This window comes from Lolium perenne, chromosome 4 (genome assembly GCF_019359855.2).
Source record: "Lolium perenne isolate Kyuss_39 chromosome 4, Kyuss_2.0, whole genome shotgun sequence".
In the NCBI taxonomy this organism is placed as follows: domain Eukaryota; kingdom Viridiplantae; phylum Streptophyta; class Magnoliopsida; order Poales; family Poaceae; genus Lolium; species Lolium perenne.
This window is the reverse complement of record NC_067247.2, coordinates 389,511,949-389,533,381: the sequence shown is the minus strand read 5'-3', so window position 1 is coordinate 389,533,381 and position 21,433 is coordinate 389,511,949. Positions and strand designations below refer to the sequence as shown.

Sequence of the window (21,433 nt, the reverse complement as noted above, 5' to 3'; positions counted from 1 at the left end):
ATTTCTACTCTTTCGATTCTCTTCAACAACGACAAGTTGGTCATGTGTAGATAGCTTAAAGGCCACCACACCGACGTCGACTGGATGGAAATGATAAATGTGCAGAAGGTATGCTTCATAAAACTTATACATGTAGTCCAAAATCAATGGAATCACTCGTTCACTTTCAGTACTTCTACTCTCTCGATTCTCTTCAACAATGACAAGTTGGCCATCTGTAGATGGATTAAAGGCCACCACAACAACGTCGACCGGATGAAAATGATAAATGTGAAGAAGGTATGCTTCAAATTAAGCGTTGCTTCGTTGCTCTCTATCACACAAAACTTCAAACAATGACATATCAATAAATGAAGCACAAAATAAAATACAGATACAAGGCTTGTGAATCGGGAAAACTCATGTGCCTCAAGGCAAGATGTGATCACACAAATCTTTGGGTGCTGTGAACCGTCGAAACATGGTAGAGACGTGGATTTTAGTTGTTGTAGAAGACGTCCTCAAAACACGGCACATACTGGGGCTCCAGCGCGAGGAACACGACGAAGCCCTTGTCCCTGTCGGCGTGTTGCATCACGTACGCCATGCCAGTGCCGAACATCTGTGCGGGAGCAACCAACCGTGGCGCGCCCCAGCCGAAGTCGGCGTCGTACACGGGCAGCCCCAGCCAGGCCGTCACCCACAGGTCGGACTCCGGTAGGAGCTGCCATGGCGCGGCTTGCAAGCTCCCCTTGTCGGACTCCAGCCCCAGGTAGTCGATCATGGAGCGCACATACGCGTCGTCGACGTCCTCCAGCGACTTCTTGATTGCGTCGGTCATGTATCCCAATGGCTTCGACAGAACGTCGGCCACCTTGACGGTGACGAGGTCACGCAGGATGGCGTTTCCGGAGAAGTAGCGCGGGACCGGCGGGCATAGGCGGTGGCGGACGTTGACCGTGACGCGGAGGTGCGTGTCGGAGCCGGACGCGAGCCCGCGCGCGATGCACATGCAACGCCAGAGGTGCGCGGTGACGGCGCCGTAGGTAGACACGCCAGGCGCGCACTGGGACTTGAGGTCCGCGAGCAGCTTCGGGGAGATGGAGTAGCGAAGGGTAATGCAGGGGCGCGGGAGGCCGCTGAGGTACGCCGAGGAGTAGGCCGAGTGGTGGAAGTCAGCGTGCGGCGGCGAACGCCCTCGGAGGAGCGCGCGGTCGTGGGAGGGCGGCGAAGGGCATGCCTCGGCGACGGCGAGGCCACGCGCCAAGCCGGACCACGTCTGGATGAAGTGGAACGCGCCGATGCCGTCCATGAGCGCGTGGTGGATCGCTGTGCCCAGCACCACTCCGCCGCACTTGAGGAGCGTCACCTGAAACATGGCCATGCGGCAGGGCGGGTCGCCGGACGGCGCCACCGGGACGAACACGCGCCTGACTTTTGGCGAGGGCACGTAGTTGCTGAAGAGGTCCTCCCCGGTGCAGTCTGCCCTTGCGACGACGTATAGCGCTCCTTCGCCATGGCAGTCGATCTGCAGCCGCCCATCCTCGTCCCTGCCGAGCTGCCCAGCGAGCGGGTAGAACAGCACCAGCGCCTTGGCCAGGGCCGCCATGAGCCTGTCCGAAGAGAAGAAGCCCTCGCCGCCAGTCGTCGGGGCCGGGTAGTAGTAGACCAGCGCCGTGTGCGTCATTGCGGCGGTGACGTCGAAGTTAGAGAGCCACAGCGCCTGGCGCGGCGTCTCCTCGCTGGGCGCCACCAGCGTCGACTCCACCATCTCCACCTTCATCTCGATCTCTCTAGCTAGCTATCTGAAACTGCGAAAAAATGCGTGTGTCGGAGTGTGCGCCGACTGTGGTGGCTTGTGGAAGTGAGATGAGCTGCGGGGACACGCACGTATATATAGTTTCAGACATTCAGATGGGAATGAGTAAGTTTGGTCTATGGCCAATCAGACACGCTTAGCAAGATCGGCCGTTAGTATAAAGTATCAGCTGCTGGGTGGCAGTGAGTAGGTGCACGTCGCCCAAACCTAGCAGGGCACTGATTGCGATCAGCACCAGCTGCCACGGAGTACTCACGGAGCAACTGACTCGGCCAAGGCCAATCATACTGGAGTGCATTTTCACTAATTGTCCTTGTCTCGTGTAATGCATTGCCGCAACGTTGACATCGCATGGTGCTGCATGGCAGCTTATTTTTATCTTTCTTTCTGGCAAAGCTCTTATTCTGAACCTTTTTTTTGTTTAGGGTGCAACGGGGGCGATCATCCACCTAGACGCAGCATCCGCGCGTGTCCTCCGTGCAAAGATCGCAGCACTACATCTACGGACTAATTTCTACAAAATCTGACTTGCGGACTAGCGTGGAATCAGGCGGGAGGTTCACGGCCCTGAAATCACGGAAAGAACAAGCAATTCAACCAACCAACTGTTACCACTTACTACGTCTGTACGAATCTTCCGTAAGTCTAGCTTTTCCGGGGCCTGGGAGAGGCGGCATACCGCACTCAAGATACCCAGGGGGAGGGAATGCGGTACTACGTTATATTGTCACACCAACTTAGGACAACACCGAGGTCGACACATCCCAAAGAAGGAGATGACTCGTGACGAGTGAAACGATTCGTGCGGCGGAGAGCATATCTGTGGTGACCCGGCATACCACTGCATGGTGTAGTATGCAAGTCTGATATAACACCAATGAAACACCGTTTCACTCGTATTATATCGCTCAGAGTGGTACAACAGAAACATATGCGGGTCCAAGGTATGTCTATAGAATTACAGCATTGACTCTGTTACATAAGATCCACACCGCCTCCTATTTTACAATGAGGTAAAACTGCAAATAAACTCCAGAAGAACGACTCGTGATCTATTCTTATCACGGACTCTATTTATAGAGTATTTGACTAGCTAAAGAGGCTAAGACTAGATTCTAGCTAAATAGGAGCTAGGTTTAGGAAGCTAGTTCCCTTCTACTACTTAATCTAGGTTTTCTCCATGGTAGTTGTGGTGTTTGAATCTTCCGGCAGGTTCCAGTCCCCTTGAAGTATTTGTAGACTTCTCGATCTTCGGTTTGCACGGTAGATCATCCTTCGATGGCTCCAAATCTAAGCAGGGGATTTAAGAGTGGGATGAGTACGAGTGTACTCAACAAGTTCATTATAGGAAAGAGGTGTTTAATGCACTAGCTACGGCATTAGACCAGAAAGTCTAATACCAATGCAAGTTTTCATAACCATTTCTTCAAAAGGTTGCTTTTATTCAGAAGAACTATGTCCGTCAGCCTTCACCGGTTTACTAGAACTTCATGGAGCTCCTTTCCGGCCGCGTTCGCAGTTCCATATCCCGGAACAGGGAGTGACAGGTCACGGTTCTTTACACTCTGCAGAGGTGTGTTGCTTTACCCATAAGAGATCTTAACCTTGGTGCCAACCGAGTCTATAGTTTTCGTCCACACTTCCTTTGGTGCGAGGCCCGGTATAAAGTCATAGCCAATCATATTCCTCCGCTACCTCATACACCCACCCTTTGCTGCAAACTCCGACCCTGGGTCCTCGCCGGTGCTCTTATACCAATTAAGGACGGCCCCCGACCACGACAAAAGTTCAGGTCTCTACCATGAACTCCTTCGCCGGCAGCTGCAACCCATCATAGACCGCAATAACCGTGGGGACTTCATCGGGACCCCCACCCTACCACTTGTCCTCTCTTGGATCAAGGGTACCACTTGTCCTCTCTTGGATCAAGGGTCTACGGTAAAGCGCATCCGTTGATGTACAAGAGGTGGAAATACAATTGACTATTCCGTCCCACTCCAGATCTTATGGTTAACACGGGTATTACGGCACAAGAATCACTGGACGACATTTGTTGTTTAATCCTAGATGGATATAAACCCTTGCAATGGAACCTCCACCATATCAACACAATCCATGGTTCCATTGCCCACCACATAGTCATATTCATAGTTATGAAAATAGTGGTTTTGGTTTTTATGCAATAGTGATAATCATAGTACTTTGCAAGTTATTTGATAAAGATACTCAAATGACATGAGCAAGTGATGAACTTGCCTTTCTTGACTGCAAGATTATGCAGGCAAGGTCTTCGATACGCAATAACTTCAAATTCTGAAATAGCATCATCGTCCGGTAAGGACGATGTTTAAAAGATGGGTAAGGATGCAATAATGCATAAGTATGAGATGCAATCGCTCTAAGCGTGACCTAACCCCGTTGATTTAGGATTAGTGAGTGGTAACGATTAGTTCAGGGTGTGTTGCACTTTTAGAGTGATTCTCAAACAAGGTTCTTATTCAGGTTTGTGTTGTTTTAGAATCATAAGCAAGTGGTAAAATGAATAGTAACAATCATACACACCCAGGAATAGTAGTTGTATAATAAGTAAAGAGCAGTTGTCAATTTTAAGTCCTATAATGCATGGTTGAGGGTTACTTATTATATAATTCAAAAGAATAACTTTTGAAGAATATGTTCTTTAATGAAGAACAAGTATAATAATTAGGTTTGTGGGTTCTAGGGTTTACTATGGTTTTCAACTAGTTTCTAGGCCAGTATTAGATGGATCCCAACCATGTTGGTTTCATTAATAGCTAGAGCTTGTGGGTTTGAGTTGAGCCTAAGCATCTTGAGAAATTTATTATAAATAGTTGCTATCAAGGTTGGTATACCTTGCTGGTGATAGCTGGTTATTGGCTATAGGTCCTATTAGGCATGATTGATGATGATTCCTTATTTTATTCAAAAGAATAACTTTTGAAGAACATACTTCTTAAATAATAAGAAGTATTGCAATTAGGGTTTATAGGTACAAGGTTTTGCTATTGGCTCCCTTAGGTAAGTAATAATTAGTTTCTACATAGGATAGTTCATAAGTATTCAACACTAGTAGAGTTTAGTGGAATATAGTGATGTAATGGTAAATAATTGGTATGGTTGCTACTAGGGTTCATCACAATGGTGTGATACTAAATATGGTTAGATAAGGGTGATGGCTTTGGTAATAGGATCTAGGTTTTAGACTTGGTTGATCCTATTCGATCATCTAGGTTGGATAGGTATGCATACATGGAATACTAATTTGCTAGTGATAGGGTTCTACATTTTATATGGACATAGTCAGGTATTGAGTTACTAGTTATGAATATATGAATGCAAATGAAGGTACACATATATTTCACAGGTCCTAAGGTTTTAGGGTTTCACATAAAATAATGAAGTTAGGTTCCTAATGGAGTTAGGGTTTTAGGTTTTCTCATGAAATGATGAGGTTCTAGTTTTCTTCCTTATGGAACTAGGGTTTTCTAACTACCCTATAGTTCTTGGATTAATAACTTCATTAATAAAGTTGAAGTTATTAATAACTTTGAAATAGAAGTAATAATGGATTTAACATTATATTATTGTTAAAAGACTTAAAATATGATAAATAATATTAGGGTTTAGGGTTTTAAATAATAGTGGAAGTAATGATCAATTAGGATTTCAAATGATTAAACAAAAACATAAAGAAACAATTGTTGTATTATATGAAATTTAACACAAAATAATATTTACTATTTTCTTGGTGTGAAAATAGAAACAAGAAATTTTTTTTTTATATTTATGACTTAATAGTTTAAGATTTAAAATTAGTCTTCTAAAATTTATAAGAAAATTCAAATTATTGTTCTTCTAATTTTTAAATTATTTTTTTTCTATTATTGTTATTATTTTTATTATTATTATTGTATAGATCATTTTATGATACTCACTTTTATTTATTGGTTTTTTTTTTCTAAAATAGACCCAAATCTATTGGACTGGCCCAATGGCCTAGCCCAACCAGGTCCGACCGAGTCGGTCTAGGTCCAGTGGACCAGACCCGACTGGCCACATTTGCTCGATCGCTCCCCTCTCCTCGTTTTCTCGCCGCTCACCACGACGCGCACGAAGACCCCGAGCCCTCCATGGCCTGGACGCGCCGCCGCTTTCCCCCGGCCGATCCCGGCCACCTCTGGCGCCGGCGTGGCATGGATTTACTCCGCCTTGAGGTGATCTACCTCTCCACCTCCCCGATTTGATTCCTGAGGTTTCTCCCATTCTCCCCCAACCAGAAACCCTAGCTTACTGTGGATGGTTTTGACCGCCACCGGACTTGGCGAGCACCGCCGTCTGCTGTCGCGCCGCCGCCACGGACTTCTTCAACGTCGCCATATGCCCGCACTAGTCCTTCCTGCTCCTCATGTGCACCTGCTGCCTGACACGCGTACAGCACGCGACCGTTGGGAACCCCAAGTGGAAGGTGTGATGCGTACAGCAGTAAGTTTCCCTCATTTAGAAACCAAGGTTTATCGAACCAGTAGGAGTCAAGAAGCACGTTGAAGGTTGATGGCGGCGAGATGTAGTGCGGCGCAACACCAGGGATTCCGGTGCCAACGTGGAACCTGCACAACACAAACCAAGTACTTTGCCCCAACGAAATAGTGAGGTTGTCAATCTCACCGGCTTGCTGTAACAAAGGATTAGATGTATAGTGTGGATGATGATTATTTGCAGAAAACAGTAGAACAATTGCAGTAGATTGTATTTCAGATGTAAAGAATGGACCGGGGTCCACAGTTCACTAGTGGTGTCTCTCCCATAAGATAAATAGCATGTTGGGTGAACAAATTACAGTTGGGCAATTGACAAATAGAGAGGGCATGACCATGCACATACATGATATGATGAGTATTGTGAGATTTAATTGGGCATTACGACAAAGTACATAGACCGCTATCCAGCATGCATCTATGCCTAAAAAGTCCACCTTCAGGTTATCATCCGAACCCCTTCCAGTATTAAGTTGAAAACAACAGACAATTGCATTAAGTATGGTGCGTAATGTAATCAATAACTACATCCTCGGACATAGCATCAATGTTTTATCCCTAGTGGCAACAGTACATCCATAACCTTAGAGGTTTCTGTCACTCCCCCAGATTCACGGAGACATGAACCCACTATCGAGCATAAATACCCCCTCTTGGAGTTAAGAGTAAAAACTTGGCCAGAGCCTCTACTAATAACGGAGAGCATGCAAGATCATAAACAACACATAGATATAAATTGATAATCAACATAACATAGTATTCTCTATCCATCGGATCCCAACAAACACAACATATAGCATTACAGATAGATGATCTTGATCATGTTAGGCAGCTCACAAGATCCGACAATGAAGCATAACAAGGAGAAGACAACCATCTAGCTACTGCTATGGACCCATAGTCCAGGGGTGAACTACTCACTCATCACTCCGGAGGCGACCATGGCGGTGTAGAGTCCTCCGGGAGATGAATCCCCTCTCCGGCAGGGTGCCGGAGGCGATCTCCTGAATCCCCCGAGATGGGATTGGCGGCGGCGTCTCTGGAAGGTTTTTCGTATCGTGGCTCTCGGTACTGGGGGTTTCGCGATGAAGGCTATTTGTAGGCGGAAGGGTAGGTCAGGGGGCCACACGAGGGGCCCAGGAGACAGGGTGGCGCGGCCAGGGCTTGGGCCGCGCCGCCCTACCTTCTGGCCGCCTCGTGGCCCCACTTCGTTGACTCTTCGGTCTTCTGGAAGCTTCGTGTGAAAATAGGCCCCTGGGCGTTGATTTCGTCCAATTCCGAGAATATTTCCCTACTAGGATTTCTGAAACCAAAAACAGTAGAAAACAAAGAATCGGCTCTTCGGCATCTTGTTAATAGGTTAGTTCCAGAAAATGCATAAATATGATGTAAAGTATGCATAAAACATGTAGATATCATCAATAATGTGGCATGGAACATAAGAAATTATCGATACGTCGGAGACGTATCAGCATCCCCAAGCTTAGTTTCTGCTCGTCCCGAGCAGGTAAACGATAACAAAGATAATTTCTGGAGTGACATGCCATCATAACCTTGATCATACTATTGTAAGCATATGTAATGAATGCAGCGATCAAAACAATGGTAATGACATGAGTAAACAACTGAATCATAAAGCAAAGACTTTTCATGAATAGTACTTCAAGACAAGCATCAATAAGTCTTGCATAAGAGTTAACTCATAAAGCAATAATTCAAAGTAGAGGTATTGAAGCAACACAAAGGAAGATGAAGTTTCAGCGGTTGCTTTCAACTTATAACATGTATATCTCATGGATATTGTCAATGCAAAGTAATATAACAAGTGCAATATGCAAGTATGTAGGAATCAATGCACAGTTCACACAAGTGTTTGCTTCTTGAGGTGGAGAGAGATAGGTGAACTGACTCAACATAAAAGCAAAAGAATAGTCCTTCAAAGAGGAAAGCATCGATTGCTATATTTGTGCTAGAGCTTTGATTTTGAAAACATAAAGAGAGCATAAAAGTAAAATTTTGAGAGGTGTTTGTTGTTGTCAACGAATGGTAGTGGGCACTCTAACCCCCTTGCCAGACAAACCTTCAAAGAGTGGCTCCCATTTTATTTTTATTTTTGTGTGGCACTCCTTCCAACCTTTCTTTCACAAACCATGGCTAACCGAATCCTTCGGGTGCCTGCCAACAATCTCATACCATGAAGGAGTGACTTTTTATTTTAGTTTTATTATGATGACACTCCTCCCCACCTTTGCTTTCTCAAGCCATGGCTAACCGAATCCTTCGGGTGCCGTCCAACAATCACATACCATGGAGGAGTGTCTATTTTTATTAATTAATTTGGGACTGGGAATCCCATTGCCAGCTCTTTTTGCAAAATTATTGGATAAGCGGATGAAGCCACTAGTCCATTGGTGAAAGTTGCCCAACAAGATTGAAAGATAAACACCACATACTTCCTCATGAGCTATAAAACATTGACACAAATCAGAGGTAATAAATTTTGAATTGTTTAAAGGTAGCACTCAAGCAATTTACTTTGGAATGGCGGAGAAATACCATGTAGTAGGTAGGTATGGTGGACACAAATGGCATAGTGGTTGGCTCAAGTATTTGGATGCATGAGAAGTATTCCCTCTCGATACAAGGTTTAGGCTAGCAAGGTTTATTTGAAACAAACACAAGGATGAAGCGGTGCAGCAAAACTCACATAAAAGACATATTGTAAACATTATAAGACTCTACACCGTCTTCCTTGTTGTTCAAACACAATACTCGAAATTATCTAGACTTTAGAGAGACCAAATATGCAAACCAAATTTTAGCATGCTCTATGTATTTCTTCATTAATGGGTGCAAAGTATATGATGCAAGAGCTTAATCATGAGCACAACAATTGCCAAGTATCACATTATCCAAGACATTTTAGCAAATTACTACATGTATCATTTTCCAATTCCAACCATATAACAATTTAACGAAGAAGAAACTTCGCCATGAATACTATGAGTAAAGCCTAAGGACATATTTGTCCATATGCAACAGCGGAGCGTGTCTCTCTCCCACACAAAGAATGCTAGGATCCATTTTATTCAAACAAATCAAAAACAAAAACAAACCGACGCTCCAAGCAAAGCACATAAGATGTGACGGAATAAAAATATAGTTTCAGGGGAGGAACCTGATAATGTTGTCGATGAAGAAGGGGATGCCTTGGGCATCCCCAAGCTTAGACGTTTGAATCTTCTTGATATATGCAGGGGTGAACCACCGGGGCATCCCCAAGCTTAGATCTTTCACTCTCCTTGATCATGTTGTATCATCTCCCTCTCTTGATCCTTGAAAACTTCCTCCACACCAAACTCAAAACAACTCATTAGAGAGTTAGTGCACAATCAAAATATACATGTTCAGAGGTGAAATAATCATTCTTAACACTTCTGGACATTGCACAAAGCTACTGAAAGTCAATGGAATCGAAAAATCCATCGAACATATCAAAACAGGCAATGCGAAATAAAAGGCAGAATCTGTCAAAACAGAACAGTTCGTAAAGACGAATTTTATTGAGGCACCAGACTTGCTCAAATGAAAATGCTCAAATTGAATACAAGTTACGTACATATCTGAGGATCACTCACGTAAATTGGCATAATTTTCTGAGTTACCTACAGAGAATTTTGCCCAGATTCGTGACAGCAAAGAAATCTGTTTCTGCGCAGTAATCCAAATCTAGTATGAACCTTACTATCAACGACTTTACTTGGCACAACAAAGCACAAAACTAAGATAAGGAGAGGTTGCTACAGTATTAAACAACTTCCAAGACACAAATATAAAACAAAGTACTGTAGTAAAAACATGGGTTGTCTCCCATAAGCGCTTTTCTTTAACGCCTTTCAGCTAGGCGCAGAAAGTGTATATCAAGTATTATCAAGAGACGAAGTGTCAACATCATAATTTGTTCTAATAATAGAATCAAAAGGTAACTTCATTCTCTTTCTACGGAAGTGTTCCATACCTTTCTTGAGAGGAAATTGATATTTAATATTACCTTCCTTCATATCAATGATAGCACCAATAGTTCGAAGAAAAGGTCTTCCCAATATAATGGGACAAGATGCATTGCATTCAATATCCAAGACAACAAAATCAACGGGGACAAGGTTATTGTTAATGGTAATGCGAACATTATCAACTCTCCCCAAAGGTTTCTTTGTAGAATGATCAGCAAGATTAACATCTAAATAACAATTTTTCAATGGTGGCAAGTCAAGCATATTATAGATTTTCTTAGGCATAACGGAAATACTTGCACCAAGATCACACAAAGCATTACAATCAAAGTCATTGACCTTCATCTTAATGATGGGCTCCCAACCATCCTCGAGCTTCCTAGGAATAGAAGCTTCGCGTTCTAGTTTCTCTTCTCTAGCTTTTATGAGAGCATTTGTAATATGTTTTGTGAAAGCCAAGTTTATAGCACTAGCATTAGGACTCTTAGCAAGTTTTTGTAAGAACTTTATAACTTCAGAGATGTGGCAATCATCAAAATTTAAACCATTATAATCTAAAGCAATGGGATCATCATCCTCAATGTTGGAAAATATTTCAGCAGTTTTATCACAGGCAGTTTCAGCAGTTTTAGCAGTTTCAGGCAGTTTTTCGCGCTTTGCATTTGAAGTGGAAACATTGCCAACACCAATTATTTTACCATTAATAGTAGGAGGTGCAGCAACATGTGTAGCATTAGCATTACTAGTAGTGGTAATAGTCCAAACTTTAGCTATATTATCTTCTTTTTCATTTTCTTCTTTCTCCCACCTAGCACGCAATTCGGCCATCAATCTTATATTCTCATTAATTCTAACTTGGATGGCATTTGCTGTAGTAACAATTTTATGATTATGATTCTCATGAGGCATAACTTTCGATTTCAAAAGATCAACATCAGCAGCAAGACTATCGACTTTAGAAGCAAGTATATCAATTTTCCCAAGCTTTTCTTCAACAGATTTGTTAAAAGCAGTTTGTGTACTAATAAATTCTTTAAGCATGGCTTGAAGTCCAGGGGGTGTGTTCCTATTATTGTTGTAAGAATTCCCATAAGAATTACCATAGCCGTTGCCATTATTATAAGGATATGGCCTATAATTGTTACTAGAATTGTTCCGGTAAGCATTGTTGTTGAAATTATTATTTTTAATGAAGTTTACATCAACATGTTCTTCTTGAGCAACCAATGAAGCTAACGGAACATTATTAGGATCAACATTAGTCCTATCATTCACAAGCATAGACATAATAGCATCAATCTTATCACTCAAGGAAGAGGTTTTTTCGACAGAATTTACCTTCTTACCTTGTGGAGCTCTTTCCGTGTGCCATTCAGAGTAATTAATCATCATATTATCAAGAAGCTTTGTTGCCTCACCAAGAGTGATGGACATAAAGGTACCTCCAGTAGCTGAATCCAATAGGTTCCGCGAAGAAAAATTCAGTCCTGCATAAAAGGTTTGGATGATCATCCAAGTAGTCAGTCCATGGGTTGGGCAATTTTTAACCAAAGATTTCATTCTTTCCCATGCTTGTGCAACATGCTCAGTATCCAATTGTTTAAAATTCATTATGCTACTCCTCAAAGATATAATTTTAGCAGGGAGATAATATCTACCAATAAAAGCATCCTTGCATTTAGTCCATGAATCAATACTATTCTTAGGCAGAGATAGCAACCAATCTTTAGCTCTTCCTCTTAATGAGAAAGGAAACAATTTTAATTTTATAACGTCACCATCTACATCTTTATACTTTTGTATTTCACATAGTTCAACAAAATTATTAAGATGGGCAGCAGCATCATCAGAACTAACACCAGAAAATTGCTCTCGCATAACAAGATTCAGTAAAGCAGGTTTAATTTCAAAGAATTCTGCTGTAGTAGCAGGTGGAGCAATAGGTGTGCATAAGAAATCATTATTATTTGTGGTTGTGAAGTCACACAACTTAGTATTTTCAGGAGTACCCATTTTAGCAACAGTAAATAAAGCAAACTAGATAAAGTAAATGCAAGTAACTAATTTTTTTGTGTTTTTGATATAGCAAACAATATAGCAAATAAAGTAAAACTAGCAACTAATTTTTTTGTATTTTGATTTAGTGCAGCTAACAAAGTAGTAAATAAAATAATGCAAGACAAAAACAAAGTAAAGAGATTGGGATGTGGAGACTCCCCTTGCAGCGTGTCTTGATCTCCCCGGCAACGGCGCCAGAAATTTGCTTGCTGGCGCGTAGTTGACATGGGAGTTAGAGATCTTTGTGATGTAACTTTTCTTCAGATCCCCGGCAACGGCGCCAGAAATTTAGCTTGACACGCGTACAACACGCGACCGTTGGGAACCCCAAGTGGAAGGTGTGATGCGTACAGCAGTAAGTTTCCCTCATTTAGAAACCAAGGTTTATCGAACCAGTAGGAGTCAAGAAGCACGTTGAAGGTTGATGGCGGCGGGATGTAGTGCGGTGCAACACCAGGGATTCCGGCGCCAACGTGGAACCTGCACAACACAAACCAAGTACTTTGCCCCAATGAAACAGTGAGGTTGTCAATCTCACCGGCTTGCTGTAACAAAGGATTAGATGTATAGTGTGGATGATGATTGTTTGCAGAAAACAGTAGAACAATTGCAGTAGATTGTATTTCAGATGTAAAGAATGGACCGGGGTCCACAGTTCACTAGTGGTGTCTCTCCCATAAGATAAATAGCATGTTGGGTGAACAAATTACAGTTGGGCAATTGACAAATAGAGAGGGCATGACCATGCACATACATGATATGATGAGTATTGTGAGATTTAATTGGGCATTACGACAAAGTACATAGACCGCTATCCAGCATGCATCTATGCCTAAAAAGTCCACCTTCAGGTTATCATCCGAACCCCTTCCAGTATTAAGTTGAAAACAACAGACAATTGCATTAAGTATGGTGCGTAATGTAATCAATAAATACATCCTCGAACATAGCATCAATGTTTTATCCCTAGTGGCAACAGTACATCCATAACCTTAGAGGTTTCTGTCACTCCCAGATTCACGGAGACATGAACCCACTATCGAGCATAAATACCCCCTCTTGGAGTTAAGAGTAAAAACTTGGCCAGAGCCTCTACTAATAACGTAGAGCATGCAAGATCATAAACAACACATAGATATAAATTGATAATCAACATAACATAGTATACTCTATCCATCGGATCCCAACAAACACAACATATAGCATTACAGATAGATGATCTTGATCATGTTAGCCAGCTCACAAGATCCGACAATGAAGCATAATGAGGAGAAGACAACCATCTAGCTACTGCTATGGACCCATAGTCCAGGGGTGAACTACTCACTCATCACTCCGGAGGCGACCATGGCGGTGTAGAGTCCTCCGGGAGATGAATCCCCTCTCCGGCAGGGTGCCGGAGGCGATCTCCTGAATCCCCCGAGATGGGATTGGCGGCGGCGGCGTCTCTGGAAGGTTTTCCGTATCGTGGCTCTCGGTACTGGGGGTTTCGCGACGAAGGCTATTTGTAGGCGGAAGGGCAGGTCAGGGGGCCACACGAGGGGCCCAGGAGACAGGGTGGCGCGGCCAGGGCTTGGGCCGCGCCGCCCTACCTTCTGGCCGCCTCGTGGCCCCACTTCGTTGACTCTTCGGTCTTCTGGAAGCTTCGTGTGAAAATAGGCCCCTGGGCGTTGATTTCGTCCAATTCCGAGAATATTTCCTTACTAGGATTTCTGAAACCAAAAACAGTAGAAAACAGCAACTGGCTCTTCGGCATCTTGTTAATAGGTTAGTTCCAGAAAATGCATAAATATGATGTAAAGTATGCATAAAACATGTAGATATCATCAATAATGTGGCATGGAACATAAGAAATTATCGATACATCGGAGACGTATCACTGCCCAACGGCTCCGCCGCGTGCCGCTTCTTCTAGCTGCTCCCGCACATCGGCGAGACGTTGCTCTGGCGTGATCATCCTCACCTCCGCTCCTTGCTCTCATACGACCTCGTTACTGACCACTACCCCAGGGGCCCTCTTTGGCTCACCACGCTCTGGCGGTTGTGACGGAGATGTTCCAGCGGTGTTGGTGTGGTGGTGGTGGTTCTTCTGGTCGTGTGTCGACCACCGCCTCGACGCCGGCAGGACGGCCACTGGTGTGCAACCCCGGCATCCGTGTACTGGTGGTGCTGTGATGTGCTGTTGCGACTACTCCATCTCCGACGCCGGATGGATGGTGTCGCGGACGCAACCCCGGCGTCTACTTCTCCGCTATGGCACTGTGAGCTAAATCATTCCCTCTCCTCTATTTATGTGCAATGTGCTGCAAAATTACTAGAGCTAGTTCTCTTGGGTTTATGACTTGGACAAGGGAGGTATGATCCAAATGATCACTGCCCTGTTTTAGTGTGTGAAGCTTTCATTTGGGTGACTATTCCTTATTGACATGCATGGTGATTAATTCAGTTAAAGTGATTTGCTGACATGCCCCTGTTTGGATGATGTATTAATCAAGCATTCGTGTTGGACTTGGCTTTGTGATAATTGGCTTGTCTTTGTAAATGCAAATTTTATTATTGTCCAGTGAGTAGTGAGGTGCCTCAGTTCGGATGATTAGCTAATACATGGCTTGCTGCTATTTTAAACTGACGAAATTGAACCTAGACAGTTGAGTTAGCTGATGTTATTCAGTTATACACATTTGTATTTTACTGATGAGTTTAGACCTGTAAAATACAACTATTATTGCCTACAGATTGATGCATGGCGGGTAGCTTGATTGTGAGCTGGTTTGCTACTTGGTTGGCCTGGGAAGAATTCCTGGACCCTAAGTAGTTCCCTGTAACATGTGAATTATTACTGGTTGCTTATGGTGGTGATTTAAGCCTGTGCATATATGATCTTGAACAGTAGTGTTGTGGGAAAACCCAAAGTGATCTTTGAGTTTCTAGTTTATGATCTAGTTGCAAAGTAGCAACTAGAGATGATTTGTTTTTACAAGGTTGGTTTTTATTGGTGGATTTGGCTGTCCCTTGTTTGATAGTTTCAACTGATAAGAACAGATATATGTTTGGTTTTCTTGGCCCTGCCAGTGATGCAAAGGCTGAGGAAAAATCTTGGATAAGAACATATACTATTTATGGTTTATAAGATTCTCTGTGATGAATATTGCATAGCACTACTATGCAGTTCTGAGAGAAAATCCATCTCTCTGTCCTCCTAGGTTAAAACCTAGTTGTAGGTATTTAGATGGTTTACTGTGTATACTACTTTTATTTTCCCCGAAAATGTCTATGCAAGAACAGATATTGTATGATCTACTTAAATTACTTGTTGGTTTCTACCTGTTGCTCTTGATAGCTTGGACTCTTGACTTGGAAAGAAACCTCCTTCTGGTGGTCAGCTTGTTCCTCCTAGTGGTTTGGGCTTGTTCCAGGCTATATGGTTGTGTTCTTGCTGTTCTAGGAATTTGAGTGATGTGTTGGTTTTGCTGGATGGGGTGCTGGGATAAGAGATGAACTGCAGGAATGGGCTTGCCGGTCTATGCATCATATGGTACGGCTGGGCTGTTGCTTTGCTTTTGTAGTGCTGGACTGTTGTTGTGGTGGTGACAACACACAATCTGCATGTGTGACTGTGCTGCATGTGTGGTACTATTAAGTGTAAGTGGTCAAATTGGCCTTCTTTGCCTACCAGGCACGGCTAGCTTGTAGTTATCCTAGATTGGCCTTAATTTGTGGCTGCCAACTGTATAACTTTGATTGGCTGTGATGGTTTTATGCTGAAACAAGATGTGAGTTTTATTACTTATTATTTGTGGCTATTGATTCATCTTGACTAACTATTGTCAATGGTGAATTACTTAATTTGAAAACTTGTGGCTTTTAATAGAGACTAGCTAAATTAGAGGGAAATGAAAAATGTTTGCCTTGTTGCCTCATATAGTGTTGCCTTGTCATCTGGATCAATTACTGTTGCCTAAGTGATAATCAATTCCTGATGTTGCCTCTAGTCCTTGTTGCCTCATGATACTTCTGACCCTTCCTCCTAATTGATGTTCAATCCCTCTAATCACCATTTGGGTATTAAGACAAATTCTTAATTCCTTGTAGCTAGTCTCCAACAGCAAATTTGCATTACCTCGGGGAATGCATACATTTTAACCATTCAACATCTAGTTTTGTTGTTTTGTTGTTGTTTGTTTTGCAGGTACAAGACAAAAGAAGAACAGAAGATATTTAGATAGGATTAGCTTAGTTTTCCTTTCTGTATTTTATTCTTGTAATATTTGTAAGTTGTATTAATATTGGATATTGTAATGACTTTGTAAATGTGTATTCAATTAATAAAATGTAATTTCCCTATTCTTAATTCAACATTGTTTGAATTATAATTGGAAAGTTATAATCTGAATTCAAATTTGAATTTAGATACTTATTTGAATTTTTTTTATATTTTATTGTATATGATTGTTTGGAACCCAAATTCCAATTTATTGTTGGCATAGTTGTCATTTATATTTGAGTCAAGTTTCACTTGCCTTTCTCACAACTTCTAAAATCAACAAAGGTCATGTCAAAGTTTATCGCACTCGTGTCGCTGATCTTAGTCAATTCCCATCAACACAAGCGAAACCTTGATCTCTTTGTGTTTTAAATAAAAGCGCGAAAATTCCCTGGATTTTCTATGCATGAATGAAATGCACACATCTGTTTCCTCTCTTTTTGTAACCCCCAATCCTGGGATATTACAGTCTTTCCCCCTTAAACTAAACTTCGTCCTCGAAGTTTGAACTCTCTCACGTTTCCGGAGTGTGGATCTGACTTATGCAGACTACGACTTCTCTCGAACTCCGTGGCGATCTCACTAGATATAATTGAATATATCCCTTGTCCAGATTCTTCCTGGAATCCATTAGGTTTTGTCTTACTTGAGCTTTCATACTTCTGAGTAAATATTACTCACTTTCTCAAGTTATAGTCCACTTCTTACTTCCTCGAGGTATAAACCTCGGCTTCTGGTCTGACATCCTTCTGAAAGTAGTGTTCGATAATCTTATGAAAATAAGATCGAACTTTCTCTCAGTTCAGACCTTCATCAACTATCTTGCTCAAAGTATTGTTTCATATTGGATCCAACTGATCCCTCGCTCTCCCCCTTAGGGATGTCCTAATGGTTGCTAAGCTCATCTCCCCAACCAAGTAGCTCCTTGGTTAGGCTATATGTCTTTTCCTTGGCTTTCTATTGTACTTTTCTAGGGTATCCTATTTGGATTGGTGGTGTACCCACATGGCTGTGAATACCAGTACGATATGTTAGTTGGTTATGCAACTATGGTTATTCCAACTTTACACAGGACAAGTGTGTTGCCCATGAAAGCTTGAGCAATTTAAAGATATTATTCTGCAACTAATATTGTGCTAAATGAAGAAGTTGTTTCAACATACTGATTGAGTCAGAACAAGTATGATCAAAGTCCTATGCATCCGTCCTTGTGCTCCATCCACTTCCTTGTTCGAACTTCTTAGATGATGAGCTCCCCCGATGATTTGAAAATTGGTTCATTGCTTCATTTGATCTTCGTACCAGATATGGATCCGGGCATTCTGATTTCATATGACCTAGTTGTCCACATCCAAAACAGGTAATATCCTGTTGCGTGCAATCCTTGGCATAGTGACCTTTTCTTGCACAATTATGGCATCGAACTTGACTATAAAACGGTGCGATTGTCTCATCTCTAGTTTGGAAATTCATCTCTGATTGAGTTTGTTGTATCTGAATTGGTTGTGGTTCCAACCTTGCCTTCCGTTTTCTTTCATTCTGCACTTCTTCATAATCATTCTCCAACGTAATTGCAGTATCCACTAGCTCGTGGAACCTTGTGCATTTGGTTAGATTCAACTGCATTTTCAGGAATGGATTCATCCCTTTTAAGAACCTTTTTATCCTTTTCTCCTCTGTGTTCACCTCCTCTGCTGCATAACGTGATAAACGATCAAACTCTACTAGATATTTCCATACCGACAAGTCATTCTACTTCAAGGTCTCGAACTCTCTTCTCTTTAGTTCCATGATACTTTCAGGAACCTGGGCTTCTCGGAACTTCTTCTTAAACTCGTCCCACGTGAAAACATGTTCCGAAGGTTGAATTAGAATCACGTTATCCCACCATGACGCTGCTAGTCCTGATAGTAGATAGGTGGCATATCTAACCTTCTCTTCATCATTACACCGAACTATCTTTAATTTCCGCTCAGTGTCCCTCAACCAATCATCCGCATCCATAGGTTCTGGTGCGGTAGCAAAAGTCAGTGGATTGGTTTGTAGGAATTCTGTAAGACTCACTCCTTTTGGCCCTCCATTTCTGATACCTCCATTATTCTCACGTATCAAACGACTGAAAAACTCATTTTGTTGTGCTAAGTTTGCTGCTCTATCCTCAGCCATCCTTTCCATGTGCTCAAAGAATTCTTGCCCAAGCAGGACAGGGGTTGATGTTGACGATCTAGTGGCGGAGAATGCCTCTTCCATCCGCTTAGCTTCTCTTTCCTGACCTTCTTTTGCCTCCCTCTCTTCATGAGTCGTTACTATTTCCTCAGTTGGTTGGTAACTCGTCTCTCCCTCACGCGATCCCATTTACCCTCTAGACCTGTAACATCAAGAAAGAACTCAATGATGCATCATGCATTTGCACACCAAGGTCAAACTTCATGCACAGATCTAGTCAATCAATGAAAATCCAATAAAATCCAAGAAGATTCAACTTTGTGCTCATAATACACATCATTATATGCCTGAATAAAATAGTTGAGTAAGACATCTGTAAACATCAGGCTCTGATGTGTAGTATATAACTGTAGGGATACGTTGCATAGAAAAAAAAATTTCCTACCGCGAGAACGCAATCCAAGCCAAGATGCAATCTAGAAGATGGGAGCAACGAGGGGATAAACGAGACTAACCCTTGAAGATTTCCAAAGCCTATAAGAGTAGGCTCTTATTGCTGTGGTAGACGATCACTTGCCGCTTGCAAAAGCGCGTAGAAGATCTTGATCACGGTGCCACGATCGGGCAGCACCTCCGTACTCGGTCACACGTTCGGTGTTGATGAAGACGACGTCCTTCTCCCCGTTCCAGCGGGCAGCGGAAGTAGTAGCTCCTCCTTGAATCTGGCAGCACGACGGCGTGGTGACGGTGGCGGTGGAGATCTCCGGCGGAGCTTCGCTAAGCGTGCGGGAGAAGAGGAGGAGAGAGGGGGCGGCTAGGGTTTGGGAGAGGGGGTGGCCGGCCTCCTTGGGTGCGGCCAAGGTGGGGTGGTTGTGGTGGCCGGCCCCCTCCCCTATGCCCCTCATTATATAGGTGGATCCCCAAGTGTTGGACTACAAGTCTTCGAATAAGACCCCAACACTAGAACCTTCCATGTAGTAGGGAAACCTACCCAAGGTGGGAATCCCACTTGAGGTGGGATTCCCCCCTTCCATGTGGAGGGGTGGCCGGCCCCCTTTGGTGGAGTCCACCTTGGACTCCACCCTCTAGGATTGGCCGGCCATGCGGAGGTGGAGTCCCTCCGGGACTCCTCCTTCCTTAGTGATTCCTTCCGGACTTTTCTAGAACCTTCTAGAACCTTCCGCAAAATCACCGGATCATTTTAAATCTTATAAAATGACTTCCTATATATGAATCTTATTCTCCGGACCATTCCGGAACTCCTCGTAATGTCCGGGATCCCATCCGGGACTTCGAACAAAACTTAGAACTCCATTCCATATTCAAGTTATACCATTTCAACATCAAACCTTAAGTGTGTCACCCTACGGTTCGCGAACTATGTGGACATGGTTGAGTACTCTCTCCAACCAATAACCAATAGCGGGATCTGGAGATCCATAATGGCTCCCACACATTCAACGATGACTTAGTGATCGAATGAACCATTCACATACGATACCAATTCCCTTTGTCACGCGATATTTTACTTGTCCGAGGTTTGATCATCGGTATCACTCTATACCTTGTTCAACCTCGTCTCCTGACAAGTACTCTTTACTCGTACCGTGGTATGTGGTCTCTTATGAACTTATTCATATGCTTGCATGACATTTAGACGACATTCCACCGAGAGGGCCCAGAGTATATCTATCCGTCATCGGGATGGACAAATCCCACTGTTGATCCATATGCCTCAACTCATACTTTCCGGATACTTAATCCCACCTTTATAACCACCCATTTACGCAGTGGCGTTTGATGTAATCAAAGTACCTTTCCGGTATAAGTGATTTATATGATCTCATGGTCATAAGGACTAGGTAACTTAATGACGTGATCTTATGCTACGCTTAATTGGGTGTGTCCATTACATCATTCATACAATGATATAACCTTGTTATTAATAACATCCAATGTTCATGATTATGAAACTAATCATCCATTAATCAACAAGCTAGTTAAGAGGCATACTAGGGACTCTTTGTTGTTTACATATCACACATGTATCAATGTTTCGGTTAATACAATTATAGCATGGTATATAAACATTTATCATAAACATAAAGATATATAATAACCACTTTATTATTGCCTCTAGGGAATATCTCCTTCAGTCTCCCACTTGCACTAGAGTCAATAATCTAGTTTACATTTGTAAAGATATAACATGCTCAATCATGTTTTGCTCACGGGAGAGGTTTTAGTCAACGGATCTGACATGCTCAGAACCGTATGTATTTTGTAATTCATTTGCGTCTCAATGCATCACTCATTTCCAAATGAGTCGGCATTAAATATGTTTGGTCTTCTGGTGGAACCTTAATTCCGCGGTCTGAAATATGTCACTAATATTGTCACACACAATATAGCTTCAAAGTTCTGACTCTGTCGGAACTACACCAAGTTCTAAAAGAACCTCTTGACTTAACATCCTTTGTCATTGTCAAAATAATGACATACTCTGCCTTCTTTTGTAGAATCCGTCACAATATTTAGAACTCTTCTAAATTTAGCATAGACAATCTTCTAGCTCATT

General features: G+C 42.7%; 1 protein-coding gene across 1 annotated transcript; it reads right to left on the bottom strand.

Moving 5' to 3' along the window:
* Positions 1 to 327: 327 nt before the first annotated feature.
* LOC127297386 (putrescine hydroxycinnamoyltransferase 1) lies at positions 328 to 1,854 on the bottom strand. The gene has a single exon (XM_051327692.2). It carries the CDS (start codon positions 1,760 to 1,762, stop codon positions 479 to 481), a length of 1,284 nt encoding a protein of 427 aa, XP_051183652.1. The 5' UTR covers positions 1,763 to 1,854; the 3' UTR covers positions 328 to 478.
* Between the last annotated feature and the right edge of the window lie 19,579 nt (positions 1,855 to 21,433).

Coding starts and splice junctions, on each gene's coding strand:
- LOC127297386 (XM_051327692.2), bottom strand. CDS start 1,762: ATGAAGGTGGAGATGGTGGAGTCGACGCTGGTGGCGCCCAGCGAGGAG.